This window comes from Nuphar pumila, chromosome 8 (genome assembly GCF_984573655.1).
Source record: "Nuphar pumila chromosome 8, dmNupPumi1.hap1.1, whole genome shotgun sequence".
Taxonomy (NCBI): domain Eukaryota; kingdom Viridiplantae; phylum Streptophyta; class Magnoliopsida; order Nymphaeales; family Nymphaeaceae; genus Nuphar; species Nuphar pumila.
The window spans coordinates 124,710,105-124,723,118 of NC_143256.1; the positions used below are offsets into that span (position 1 = coordinate 124,710,105).

The 13,014-nt window shown below is 37.9% G+C and overlaps 1 protein-coding gene across 1 annotated transcript; it reads left to right on the plus strand.

The window, feature by feature from the left end:
* Positions 1–6,756: 6,756 nt before the first annotated feature.
* LOC149830602 (ATP sulfurylase 1, chloroplastic-like) lies at positions 6,757–11,636 on the plus strand. The gene is made up of 5 exons (XM_090016627.1): positions 6,757–7,285; positions 9,808–10,213; positions 10,293–10,553; positions 10,636–10,722; positions 11,285–11,636. The coding sequence occupies exons 1-5, from the start codon at positions 6,762–6,764 to the stop codon at positions 11,423–11,425; spliced, it is 1,419 nt and encodes a 472-aa protein (XP_089872753.1). The 5' UTR covers positions 6,757–6,761; the 3' UTR covers positions 11,426–11,636.
* The last annotated feature ends 1,378 nt before the right edge of the window (positions 11,637–13,014 follow it).

A 13,014-nucleotide genomic window follows, 5' to 3' on the forward strand; every position in this document is an offset into this window, starting at 1 on the left:
GTACTGAAAATAAGTATGTAATGTGTACCACAATACCATAATCCTCATGCATCTTATTGAAACATCAACCATATAGATTCCTAAGCATGCAATTCAGTTGATCTATTCATATGCATGAAATAATTCACATACTTACAAAACATATAGAATCACATAATAAGATATATTTACGAACAAGATTGTATCTTATTTATCTATGCAAATGTTCACTTACCTTGGATCACTCAAATCTCAAACTAAAGATCGACCTTAGTCTTTCTATAAATCTTGATATGAAATGAGCAGAAATCCCAAGCAATTACTAAAAACCTCATTAAAGTCCCTATTTGTGCAAAATTATAAAAATATCCCTAAGCCTCCTTGCCAAACTCTTATCTCAAACTGTCATAGCTTGCCATCTTGCCCTATGCTAATGGATCATTCTCGAAGAGAGTTCAGGGGTCCAAAAATCATCGAATCCAATATCAGAGTGAAAAGTTATGCTCGATTTACTAAATGGGCATAACAAGGGCAAAACAGTCTTTTTATATCTCAAATGAGTTGAGATCCATATAACAACATTCTCGAGAGATCCAAACGACCCTCTTGTTCTGATTATCAAATTTTGAATCAGATCTGACCCGGATCTAAATCCTATATATCCAACCCAAATCAAGTATATATGTATTTTGTTTGCACTATTTGATCAACTAGCCAAAGTTTGCCCACTCGTAAGGAGTAGTTTGCTTCTCATGAGAGGTTAAGGGGTTCAAACTCTAACCCTACCCTTTCATGCTCTAATTTTTTTTTGACAAAATTTTTAATTCATTGAACCTAACTCAGACTCAGCCTGATCTGGGCTTAGTCCCTAAACTGAACCTAACTTAGACTTAACCTGGTCTAGGTTTAATCCAAACTAGACTTTCCTACTTCAGTTTCAGATTTTTCAACTCGAATCCAAATCCAAATCTACTCTAATGTGGATGCAAATCAGATAGAGATCCAGTCTCTATTTCTCATACTGGGTCCATATCTGATACAATAGATCCAAACCTAGTTCATTCTGGGTTTGATACCAAACAGATCCAAATCTAATCTAATTTTTGGATTTGGATCCAATTAGATTCATTTTGGGTTTAGTCCAACTGGACCCAAACCCAGATCTGGTTCAGTATTAGAAATCGAGACAACCAATGTCTCAATTTTCTCTTATATATATTCTTACAAATATATATATATATATATATATATATATATATATATATATATATATATATATATATATATATATATATTGCATATTCTTATTCTTATTATTTATATTTAACCAACGCATTGTCCAGGTCTCACCCAGACCGAACCAGTCTAGGTGGGGACCCACCTGCCCTCGTCTAGGTTGCTCTTAGACAGGGGTATCCGACTGACTCGGTTTGGTCCAGACCCAGACCAAGTCATTTGAGTTTTATATCATACCGAGATAGAGAGAAAAATCATTCTCTCATTGGACCAGACTCAGTCTGGTTCCCTTTAGACCAAGTCGGTATGTGTATGGACTGAGACAAAGAGCCTTCACTCTCTGTCTCACCTCTGAACTGACCAAACTTGGTCTACGATACGGTTGAGACAGAGAGTCACCCCCAAAATGACCAGACTCGGTCTGGTTTTACCTAGACCAAAGTCGATCTTTCGATAGACTGAGACAGTGCACTGTCTCGCTCCCTCGAAATGACCAGACTCGGTTTGGTTTTAACTAGATCGAGTTGGTTTGCCAATAAGTTGAGACAAAGAGCTTTCACTCTCTGTTTCACTCCCAAAATGACCAGACTCGATCTTGTTTTAACCAGACCAAGTCGGCCAGTGAGACAAAGCGTCGACCTCTCTGTCTCTTCTAGTGCCAGTGATCTGGATCGGTCTGGGCGAGCCCAGATCGAGTCAGTCTGGCACCAAGCCATATTGAGACAGAGAGTGCAACTCTATGTCTCTCTTTAACTCAAACCTAGCCATGCTCGATCAAGGTTTATCCAGACTGAGTCGGTTGGGTGTTGGCCATCTCGACTCTCTGTCCCAACATCACCAGACTGGGTTTGGTCAGGGTGACCTGCCTGGCCTACTTCCAGTATGCTCAGTCAGAGAGGACTGCCGCTTTGTCTCACCCCTGCCTTGGCCGAGCTTAGTCTAGGCCTGTTTAGACCGAGTTAGACCCGAATTTGGTTGAGACACACCTCCACTCCTTGGCCTAACTCGGTCTAGGCTAAATAAGACTGAGTTGGTCAAGTGTCGGCATGGTGGTTGAGACAGGGAGATCGACTCCTTGTCTTGCTATTTTTTTTTAAATAATGAAGAAAGAATGACTGTAAAGGACAAAACGAGATGTGACTTTTGGTTGCTGGATCACGATCTCCCGCTTGCCTCCCCTCCTCTCTCTGTCTTTATCCTTCTCCATCTCACAGTAAAAATCGAGTTTTATAACAAAAAACTCTAGGTGGGGCCCACTACCACCCTGCCTTACTTATCCATAGCCAACATTATCACCTGCACTTTGCATCAACAGCCCATAGGCATATAGCTTATTAATGTCAAGCACAAAATGAATTTTTTATATTTTCAACTTTTCTTACAAGTCAATTGCACAAAAGTTCTTTATGAGTTGGGGGTCAAATGAGATAATTGGATAGTTAGGCTATCTTAACCACAGGGTCTTGGGTTCGAATCTCATAAGGGTTAACCCCATTGTGACAAATATCAGCGATGTTTTAAAAATGTCATGAAAAGGAAGATCTTAGTTCACCAAAACATTAAAATATTATGATTTTTGCAAAAATATTGAGTTATTTTTAATTAATGTAAATATCATGATTTTTTAGTGATCACGATATTTACATATTTAATGCAAGATTTTTTTAAAAAGTATAAACAATTAAGTGGAGTTACTTAAGGAATAAGATGCATTAAAGTGTCATTATAGTAATTACCAGATACCACTAAATTCATTACTTATATATACAGAGGCGGAGCTGTGGTGGGGGGGCTGCCTCCCGAAACAGTTAATTTTTTTTTTTTTTAAAAGCCCAGTCCTAGCCCAACCCTGATTCCATATGAAATAGATTTTTATTCATTTTTTTAGCCCAGTCCTAGCTCAGTCCTGACTGCAACAAATAGTTTGATTTGTCCATATGAAATAGATTTTTATTAATAATTGTAGCCATTTTTTATTTTATCTCAAAAAATTTTTTTCGGGGGCACTGCCCCCGAACCTCCTACTATCACACCATTTTTTTTTGCTACACCCCTGTTTGCCCCCCCCCCCCTCCCATGAATCCTAGCTAGGGCACTGCTTATATATATAGTCAAAAGAGCATGAGAACTAAAAGTACGAGAACTATTGTGTGAACTGCAATTTTCATGATTTTTTTATTCTTTTCTATTAAATCTAACTGTATGCTTAGTTTTATAAGGACCAGTTGTTGAATCATCTGAATACGATGCATAAATAAGATTTTTTTTAAGGTTTTAATATCAATGACTTATAATCTTTATAAATATTCAAGCATTTAAAAATTATATATTTTTATTAAAATACACGATGCACTAATTGATTTCTAGCAAATTTATCATGCCGAACACATCTACATGGTTCGATTTGCAAAAAATAAATTGTTAAAAATACCCATATTTTTAGTAACTGGATATATATAAAGAGAGAGAGAGAGAGAGTTCATGTCCTTTTTTTCATTGGTTGGTGGCCATGTTTTTTTCGTCATAGGTCAAGTTAGAAGCAACGACGGTAATGCCATCAAAGCTGCCTTGGACGTCGTCCATCCTAAAAATGAACAACACCCATCAAACAAATGAACAAGCTCATTGTGAACAACGTCGAGAGAAAAAAAAAAGTGAAACCCATCCAAGTGAGGGGCATATCATTCGTACATGTTTTTGATGTAGTTCATCTTGATATCAAAGGCATCCGGAGGTCCAACACTAAGCGCTGCCTCCTTGCAACATTCATCTGCTTTTTCTCCTTCAGATAAAATTAGTTGATATCGTTTTCTTCTTTTCCTTTTCCTCTCTTTTCTTGAGCAATTTGCTTTGCTTAGTGCTCACCGTGCAACTTGAGAGCTTTAGGGTTAGGCCTACTAAAACCTGATTTTTGTTTTTTACCAACTGAGGCACGCCACCATTGGGACATTGCAAGTTCGAATCCCAACGGTGTCATTGTATAACTGGTAGGGGTCCGCTTAACCCCAGATTGCCTTTAAAAAAAAAAGTCTCTAATTTTTTGGTGTTGGGGCCAAACACCCTGAAGTTAGTCTTGCCTAAGCTAAGTTTGATTGGACCAACAGGTTTCGATCCAAGTTAGTACCCATCTATGTCCAACCCAACCCATTGGCTCCTTTATTTCAAAACCAGTTTTTTTTTTTTTTTTGCGTTGTGCTATTTATTCCTTTTGTGTTTAGAAGACCCTAAATTCTGAGTCAACGTATATATTTTTGTCCTTGACCTAAAAGCCAAAGGTAGATCCTGACATTGGACTCCTCGAAACAAAACATGACCAGATTCATTGCTCCTACCATCTAGGTACAGGAAAGAAGAAAATGTCATGCATGCCCTTAACCTTTCAGAATATAACTGCCGTATCATCAAGTACATTTTTTACCTAACCTAAGGGCGTATCTGTTATTTTGGAGAAAAACAACTCTCTTTTCACATTCATATCTTTGGCGTTTCTGACTCGCCGAATCACTGAAGACTCGGTCTGAGTCAGAAAAGATAATGACAAATACTGGCAAGATTTTTTTGTTTTTTTGGATTGGCAAGATGGGGTTAAGCAGACCCTATCCAGATTACAGATGGACTACAAAATCATACCATTAAATTCTGAAACAAAACCAATCTGGCAGAAAATCGATAAGCTTCACCACTGAATCAATTATTTTTAATAAATAAAAAAAATACTTAAATTATTTTCAATATTATTTTAATAACTTTAACATGTGTCACGTTCTGATTGAGACTTAATATTTTTTAATTGTTTTTTGGCTGATTCAGAATGATTCGCTTGTAAGGGTATCGGCCGATTCACCTGAATTAAGGCTGTTCACATCAAGGGCAACTTGTGAACTATACCAAGTTGACAGGACAGCACGAGCTTGACAGCGATGGTGAAACGTCCTTTCTTGTGAGGCCGAAGCAAGGAATGTAAATGGTTCGGGTTCGGATCGGAAGCTGCAAACACTATCTTCGACTAATTGAATGTTGGTTGAATGGATTCAAATTCAGACAGTGACAAGCTCATACCAAATCTGCTTTTTTAAGTGTAAACAGATTGAGATATTTCTCCAATTTGGTAGCAAAAAATCAAAACTATATTGGAATCTGATTATAATATAATATTGTTTTGGCTTATCAAATGCAACTAAACATAATCCAATTGGATAAAATCTGATTCATTGACATTCCCAGTCCAAGCTGAGTGTACTGCCTGGTGGCCACGGAAGACTTGAGGGTTTTCACAACGGAGTTTTTCCCTTCTTTAAAAAAAAAAACAAAGGAAAAATCTCCACAATATCGAAAGATTTTTCAAAATCTCACCTATTTTATATTTTATATGTTAATATTATCGTGATTTTATGTTTGGATAACATGTACACCAACATGGTTTATGCTAATATGCAGTTTCTTGTCAACCAAGTTCACATATTTTGGACATATCAGGATATTATTGTGATTTTATGGTGATATTGTCTAGTCTCGACCAATTTGGTTTATATTAATATAAAGTTATTGTCAACCAAGTTCACATTTTCTAGTAATCTTGCAAGTTGTTGGAGTTATACTAGGGAAAGTTGGCCAAACTAGTTTTTATTTTTAATGATTGTGACAATTCAACTAGTTTCAATTCAGTGTTCTAGAAAAACAAGTTGAAATTAAGAAAAATTGTTTTCCTGAGTTAGAAACAATTAAAATTAACGTGAAATATATAACTTCTCAAAGAAAAGAGAGAGATAAATAGAGATGAAGAGGAAAGCACTCAAGATTTAATATAAGCTTGTTTTACCACATTTTAACGTCTTTTAAAATATTTAACAATATATCGTAAACAATTGAATTGAAGTTTCTATTTATCAGCTAGGCCCATCATTGACACTTGACAATGACACGTTAAATAACGTTTTACTTCCACGAAAATTGGGATCTTGGTCTGATTTGTGTCATTGTCTGGCTACAAATAGGGGTACTGCAAATGGAAACACATAGGTTTGAGCTCTGATCCGAATCTGATCCATTATTTCATATCGGATCTGGATTTAAATCTACTTCTTCAGATCCATTTCAGGTTCGGATCTGAACTTACTGCTTAAATTTTAAATTCGGGTTGGCGGTGGCTTGGACCATGTCCGATCCATTATAACCCTTAAAAACCAATTGCCATTTCTTAGCCAACTCACCGAGTCAAAAAGTCTCGAGCAACCAAGTCTTACTCAACTAGGCCAACCTTGGCTCGATCTGAACCAGGTCCAAACCAATCTTAGCCCACCTACTCTTTCCGAGTCACTATGCCACGATCCGAATGGTACTGTTCCGATTCCCGAGTCGAGATCAACCCCTTTTTCCACAATCGGATACCCTTCATGAAAATACTGTTCCCAGCCGTCAAGGACACAATCGTCATTAAAAAATTATGGGGAAATTTTCGTCATTTTATGAATTCTAGGGGCAAAATCCGCCGTCACTTCACCTATAAATACCTCTGCTCTGCTTCCTTCTCCCCAACTTCGGCGTCCATGGCGGCCATCCTTGCCGGATCCCCGGCCATTTCCCACCGGAATGCGACTACCCAAAACCGAAAAACTGTCGCCAAGTTCCCCAGATCGATCAATTTCGATCTGGGAATCGATTTCTCCCCCAACTCCGGCCGAAAACTGCGGAAATTCCGTCCGGTTCGGTGCGGATTGATCGAGCCGGACGGCGGGCGCCTCGTCGACCTCATCGTCCCAGAGTCCAGTAGGTACGGGAAGCGACGGGAGGCCCTCTCGATGCCGAGGATCAAGCTCTCCCGGATCGACCTCGAATGGGCTCACGTCCTCAGCGAGGGCTGGGCCAGCCCGCTGGCCGGCTTCATGAGGCAATCCGAGTTCCTCCAAACGCTTCATTTCAACTCCATGCGGCTCTCCGACGGCTCGCTCGTGAACATGTCGGTGCCGATCGTCCTCTCCGTCGACGACGCGCAGAGGCAGGCGATCGGGCAGGCGAGGAGCGTTGCACTCTTCGACCCCTCCGGCCGGAATCCGGTCGCCATCCTCAATGAGTAAGTGCCTTCTGTGATTTGGGTGTTTGTCAGGTTTTCTTTTCGGCTTTCCAATTTTTAAAGTGGTTGGTGAAGTGGAACACATTTGGGTGTTTGTTTTTTCATTGATTTGGTGGATTTTTTAGCCTATTTTAATGCAATTTTGGGGACCATGCTGGAGTAGCTGTTTGTCACTTTGTCTTTATGAGATATGATTAGCCTTTTTTTTTCAATGTTAGAGTTAATGGAAGAGGATTGCTTTACACCGTTCTCTAATACATTTAGGTGCCCAATGTACTTATATGGTGTACTATATATGGCTGCTTTTGTTCCACAGATTGTCTGTTTGTTATATGAACGTGATGTTTGACATGAGTGAAATGCAGCCCAACCAATGTTGTTTACAGTAATCTGTTCTGAAAGTTACAACTTCGTTCTTCCATGTTTGTTATAATTTAGATAGATGCGTCATGTCGATTGTTAAATTGGTTTGATTGCCTGGGAGTGATTCAATTTGTTTGTAGCAGAAGTATTTACCGGTTGCTTGAGTGTATGCGATCTGGAGCTTGGTGCAACGTGTCTGAAAGTTGCGGTCAGGTTGATTTGTATGGACTATGGGTACTAGAGTAATTCCATTTTGATGATGGTGCTGCCCAATTATGTGCTGTCATTCGAGTATCTTAGTCACAACTACACTCATTTTTGTAGAAGCCAGTTTTATATCATGATCCAACTACGTACACATCAGTTGTTCAAGATTTTGAACCTCAAATCTTATGAGAGAAAAATTGTTCTATATTCAAGCTTAAAACCAAGGTTCTCCACAAGACATCTCCCTCTCCATTCTCATTTTAATTGGTTATATGTTAGTCAAGTGTAACTATGGTTGCAGAGAGCCATGTTGAACCTTTCGGCTGTTAAATAAGTGCATGTTCTAGGACTTTTCATACTTAACTATTCTTTCCGCTTAGAAACAGTTATTCATATTTTACTTTTTCTTAGTTGTTTACATTGGAAAATATTTGATTCTTATAAATATAGGATTAGTTCTTAAGTTGTAAGATGATTGCCTGTTTATTAATTCTTTTAATTTCTATCAATTTGAAGTTATGCCTTATTCGGTTTGTGTACTTGTTATGGAAATCTGTGAACATTACGTTGTCTGAAAATGCATTTTTACAACAATATCCTGATAAAAAATAGCTGTAGAGTTTTGCTTCAAGCTGAAGTTACAAACTTCTAGCTTATTGAAGGCCTAGTATGGTTCAGAATTGCCCAACCTGGCTTAGCAAACCAATTGTATAAAAGAGCTGTTTCATAAACATTGCACCAACCTTGCTTGAGTTGGATTAGATCCTGATTATAATCTGGGTTCAGGACCTGGACTTGCCAGACACGAGCACGGGTAATCTATTTTCCTTGTTCAGTGTCGGGTGCTTTCTTCTCCTTCTGGATGTGGCTTGCACCACAATGATATCAACCATGATATTGTACCCTATTGCCTATTAGGGCTTGGAGTGAAGTTTGTTGTTGTTTACATGTATTTTTAATAGATGCAACTGAATTATATGAAAATTGCAAATAGAAGCGGAACTCTGTGTGAAACAAGAGGCATTTCCAATTTAATTGATTTTGTGTTTTGATGTCATCTCATAAATGTTTATTAACTAGTTGGTCTATTGCATGCTATGTTACTGCGATTTGAGACTGTGACTTTTGAGTTGGCATACTTTAAAAATTGGTTCTGCTAGTTCTAGACCTTTTATGCCTGCATTCAGTTAGTTTTTAGGTTTATTTCTTTTTTCTTTTTCTTTTTTTGTCTTGCATTCTTCCTGCACTATATCTTTTCATTGATTATTTTGTCTTTCTGGCAGGAAAGTTTTCATCCTTGTCTAGAATGTATATATGTTTTGATTAGGCTTTTAAGCTTTTGTCACCTTCTTTTGGGGAAGTCGGGTTTGAATTCAGTGGTGTCCCTGAGGTTACCAGTCTAAAAGACTTTGTAGATCAGTGTTCCTTTTGGGTCCCTCAGATTACAAGTCTAAAAGTCTTTGTAGATTAGTGCTACTTTTGTGTCCCTCAGATTACCAGTCTAAAAGTCTTTGTAGGTGCCCCAAGGGGGTTGGCGTAGTGGGGTGTGGCCTTGGCTGCTAGACGGGCAGTCAAGGTTTGATTCCCATGGGTGTCACCCGTCTGCGCAAGCCAACACATAGCGTAGGCCCTGGGGGCAGGGGTCCTAGCCTCAAGTTTTACGCTGCCGGCACGACGACCGTAGGTATGGCAGGCTGAGCCAGCATGACCAGGTCTTCGTGCCAGGTGCTGTTTCTTCAGTTTATAAATCCCCCCCCAAAAAGTCTTTGTAGGTTAGTGTTAGTTTTGTGCCCCTAAGATTACCAGTCTAAAAGTCTTAGCAGATTATTGTTTCATGCATTAGCGAGCTATTCATTTCCTTTGGCATGTATTTAATTGAGGGTTTGCTACTCTTATGAGTGCCATGCTTAGTTTCAGTGACAAAAATTTTTGTATTCCATTGATATATTCAGCGTTGAGATCTTCAAACACAACAAGGAAGAACGAATTGCTAGGACATGGGGAACCACAGCCCGTGGACTGCCCTATGTAGAGGAGGCGATAGTCAATGCTGGAGACTGGCTCATAGGTGGTGACCTGGAGGTGATTGAGCCAATCAGGTACAATGATGGTCTTGATCAGTATAGGCTGTCCCCAGGACAGCTGCGTGATGAATTCAGAAGGCGAAATGCAGATGCAGTGTTTGCTTTCCAGCTCAGGAATCCTGTTCACAATGGTCATGCATTACTTATGACTGACACTCGAAGACGCCTTCTAGAGATGGGCTACAGGAATCCAGTTTTGCTTCTTCATCCTTTGGGCGGTTACACTAAAGCAGATGACATTCCTCTTAGTTGGAGGATGAAGCAACATCAGAAGGTTTGTTGGCTTTTGCTTTTTAACAATCAAATTCTTCAGTTTATGAGTAGAAATTCAAAAAATAAGTGTTGTACTATAGGTTCTTGAGGATGGTGTTCTTGATCCAAAGACAACGGTTGTGGCAATTTTCCCTTCCCCCATGCATTATGCTGGTCCAACTGAGGTGCAGTGGCATGCCAAGGCTCGAATAAATGCAGGTGCCAACTTCTACATTGTGGGAAGAGATCCAGCTGGCATGAGTCATCCCATTGAAAAACGAGATCTCTATGATGCTGATCATGGGAAAATGGTATTAGGCGTGGCGCCCGGACTTGAAAGACTCAACATACTGCCGTTTAGGGTATGTATTTAACTCTTACAGGCTTACCTTTAAAATGTCTATTAATGCTCATGTTCTTAATGTCATCAAATTGCGAATGCAGGTAGCTGCATATGACAAAACACAAAAGAAAATGGCTTTCTTTGATCCCTCAAGACCTCAGGATTTTCTTTTCATCTCAGGAACTAAGGTAACCTTGTTGATTAAGTTGTCACACACAAAGATTATTATTTATTTACAGCTCACTGCTTGAATGACTATTGCATACATGGAGAATCCAGCTTTAGAAATGTAATCTTGGTGTGTGATTTAGATCCTTTTCAATATTTAAATTGTTAAAAGGAAAATCTTAAAAAAACCCTTAAAGGTAGTTTGGTGATACTCTTCCACATGCTTGTAATTAATTCATTGGGAGGGGTCTGCCTTGCCAAATCTTGTTGAGCTCTTAAAGGTGGAGATACCACAGAAGATAATTATTTGTTACCATATGCTTGGATGAGGCTGATAACCCCTATGTGACTAATGAAGATTTCAGTCCAAGATATTTCAGTATCATGTTAGTGAGGACCCTAGATATTTTTAATTATTGTATTATTTGCATTACATTAAGAGACTATAACATTTCTAAAGTTACCATAAACTAGTACTTAAGTCGGAGGTGGTTAGTTTAGAAAATCCTACAGCTTTTACTTGTTCTCTCATTCTTGATAAACTTGTGTATGTTGGCTGAAAATGGCTTTTGAATTTCACAGATGCGTACGCTTGCAAAGAATCGAGAGAATCCACCAGATGGGTTCATGTGCCCAGGTGGATGGAAGGTTCTGGTTGAGTACTATGACACTCTTGCTCCTGCGGATTGCAGTGACAAAGAACGCGAACCTGTCCCTGCTTAGTATCAACTTTACTGTTGGACAGTTCCAGATGATTGGAAACAGACTGGATTCTTCATGTATAATGGTAACCCAAAGCTTTATGCAATCTCTCTATCAAGCCCAAGCTAGTGTCTTGAGCAACATTATAGAGACCAATGGTGCGATAATTGTGCTTGTAAATGGATGGCTGCCCATTAAGCCCTGATGGGTGACAACGTTTGTGATAGAGCAACTTGGTGTGCTCCTCTTTCCCACTAGAAGTTGCTGGTTCCAATTCTCTGCTTGCTGAAGGAGCTAACTCTTGTACGAATAAAACAGCAGGTACCTGTGGCTATGTACCGGCATGTTGTAATATTTCATGCTTACTTCCTGATTTTCTATTATTACATCTGAATATTGTAATAGGGCCTTCAATCACGAACGAAGTATCTAATAAAAATAGATAAGTACAAAATTGGCCACTAAAAGGGCACACTCACGAAACCCACAAAAGGCATACGCAAGCATGCTCACAAATATAAAAAAATATTATTTTATCAATAACTCAAACGTGCAAGAAGCATACCATGAAAGAGGAGGTTCACCACGCATGAGATGGCTAAAAATAGTCGTTGGAGTTAGTCTAGTCGTTTGACTAGTCCTAATGTCTAGTCAAACCTAGGTTGACTAGTCAAAAAGAATAAAAAATAAATAAATTTTTTATTTATAAATAATTCTATATATAAAAGGTTAACCGATAAATAAATTTTTTATTTATAAATACATTATATATATAAAAGAGTAACTGAAATATGTTTAGTTGACCTTGCATTTTAGGTAGATCCAAGACTCTTGGATCATCCAACTACAATAAGAAGAATCTTTTAAGGGTTAAAAATCAATGGCTTAGAATTTTCATAAATATGCAAGCATAAAAAAATGTATTTCTTGATCTGATTACGATGATCCAACAATTGATTTCTAGTTAAGGTTAGATTTACAAAAAAATCTATGTAAAACTTAATTTATACCATCCAACATGTTTTGGTTTTTCATATATATATATATATATATATATATATATATATATATATATATATATCAATGTCAGTATTAGAATTAAACCTGTATCATTTGGTCAACGTTTTAGGTGAATCAAATGATATAGATTTCAAGTGAATCGTTCTGAATAGGCCAAAAAATAAATAAAAATATTATGTCAATCAGAGCATGACACATGTTAAATCCATTAAAATAATATTACAAAATTAATTTTAAGCTATTTTTTATATTTATTAAAAATAGTCAATTCAAGTGGAGATACTATACGCTATACGCATTGATACAAGGAAACTGGAATATGTTTATGAACCAAATATGTTTGTTGGTATGAACCGAGATTTTCATAGGTTTTTTTCACAAATCTAACCTTGCAAATGCATTTGGTCCATTTGCTAGGAATCAATTATTGAATTATCGTAATTGGATCAAGAAGTGCAATTTTTATGCTTGAATATTTATGAAAATTTTATGTCATTGATTTTCAACCCTTAAAAAATCCTTCTTATACATCATAATTGGATGATCCAAGAGTTTGTTTCTATAAAATCAAACGTCTAGATCATATTCGT

Excerpts from the sequence above, each read along its gene's own strand:
- LOC149830602 (XM_090016627.1), top strand. The coding sequence starts at position 6,762 with ATGGCGGCCATCCTTGCCGGATCCCCGGCCATTTCCCACCGGAATGCG. Across the intron at positions 7,286-9,807 it reads CCGGTCGCCATCCTCAATGA|CGTTGAGATCTTCAAACACA; the intron begins GTAAGTGCCTTC and ends TGATATATTCAG. Across the intron at positions 10,554-10,635 it reads TCAACATACTGCCGTTTAGG|GTAGCTGCATATGACAAAAC; the intron begins GTATGTATTTAA and ends TTGCGAATGCAG.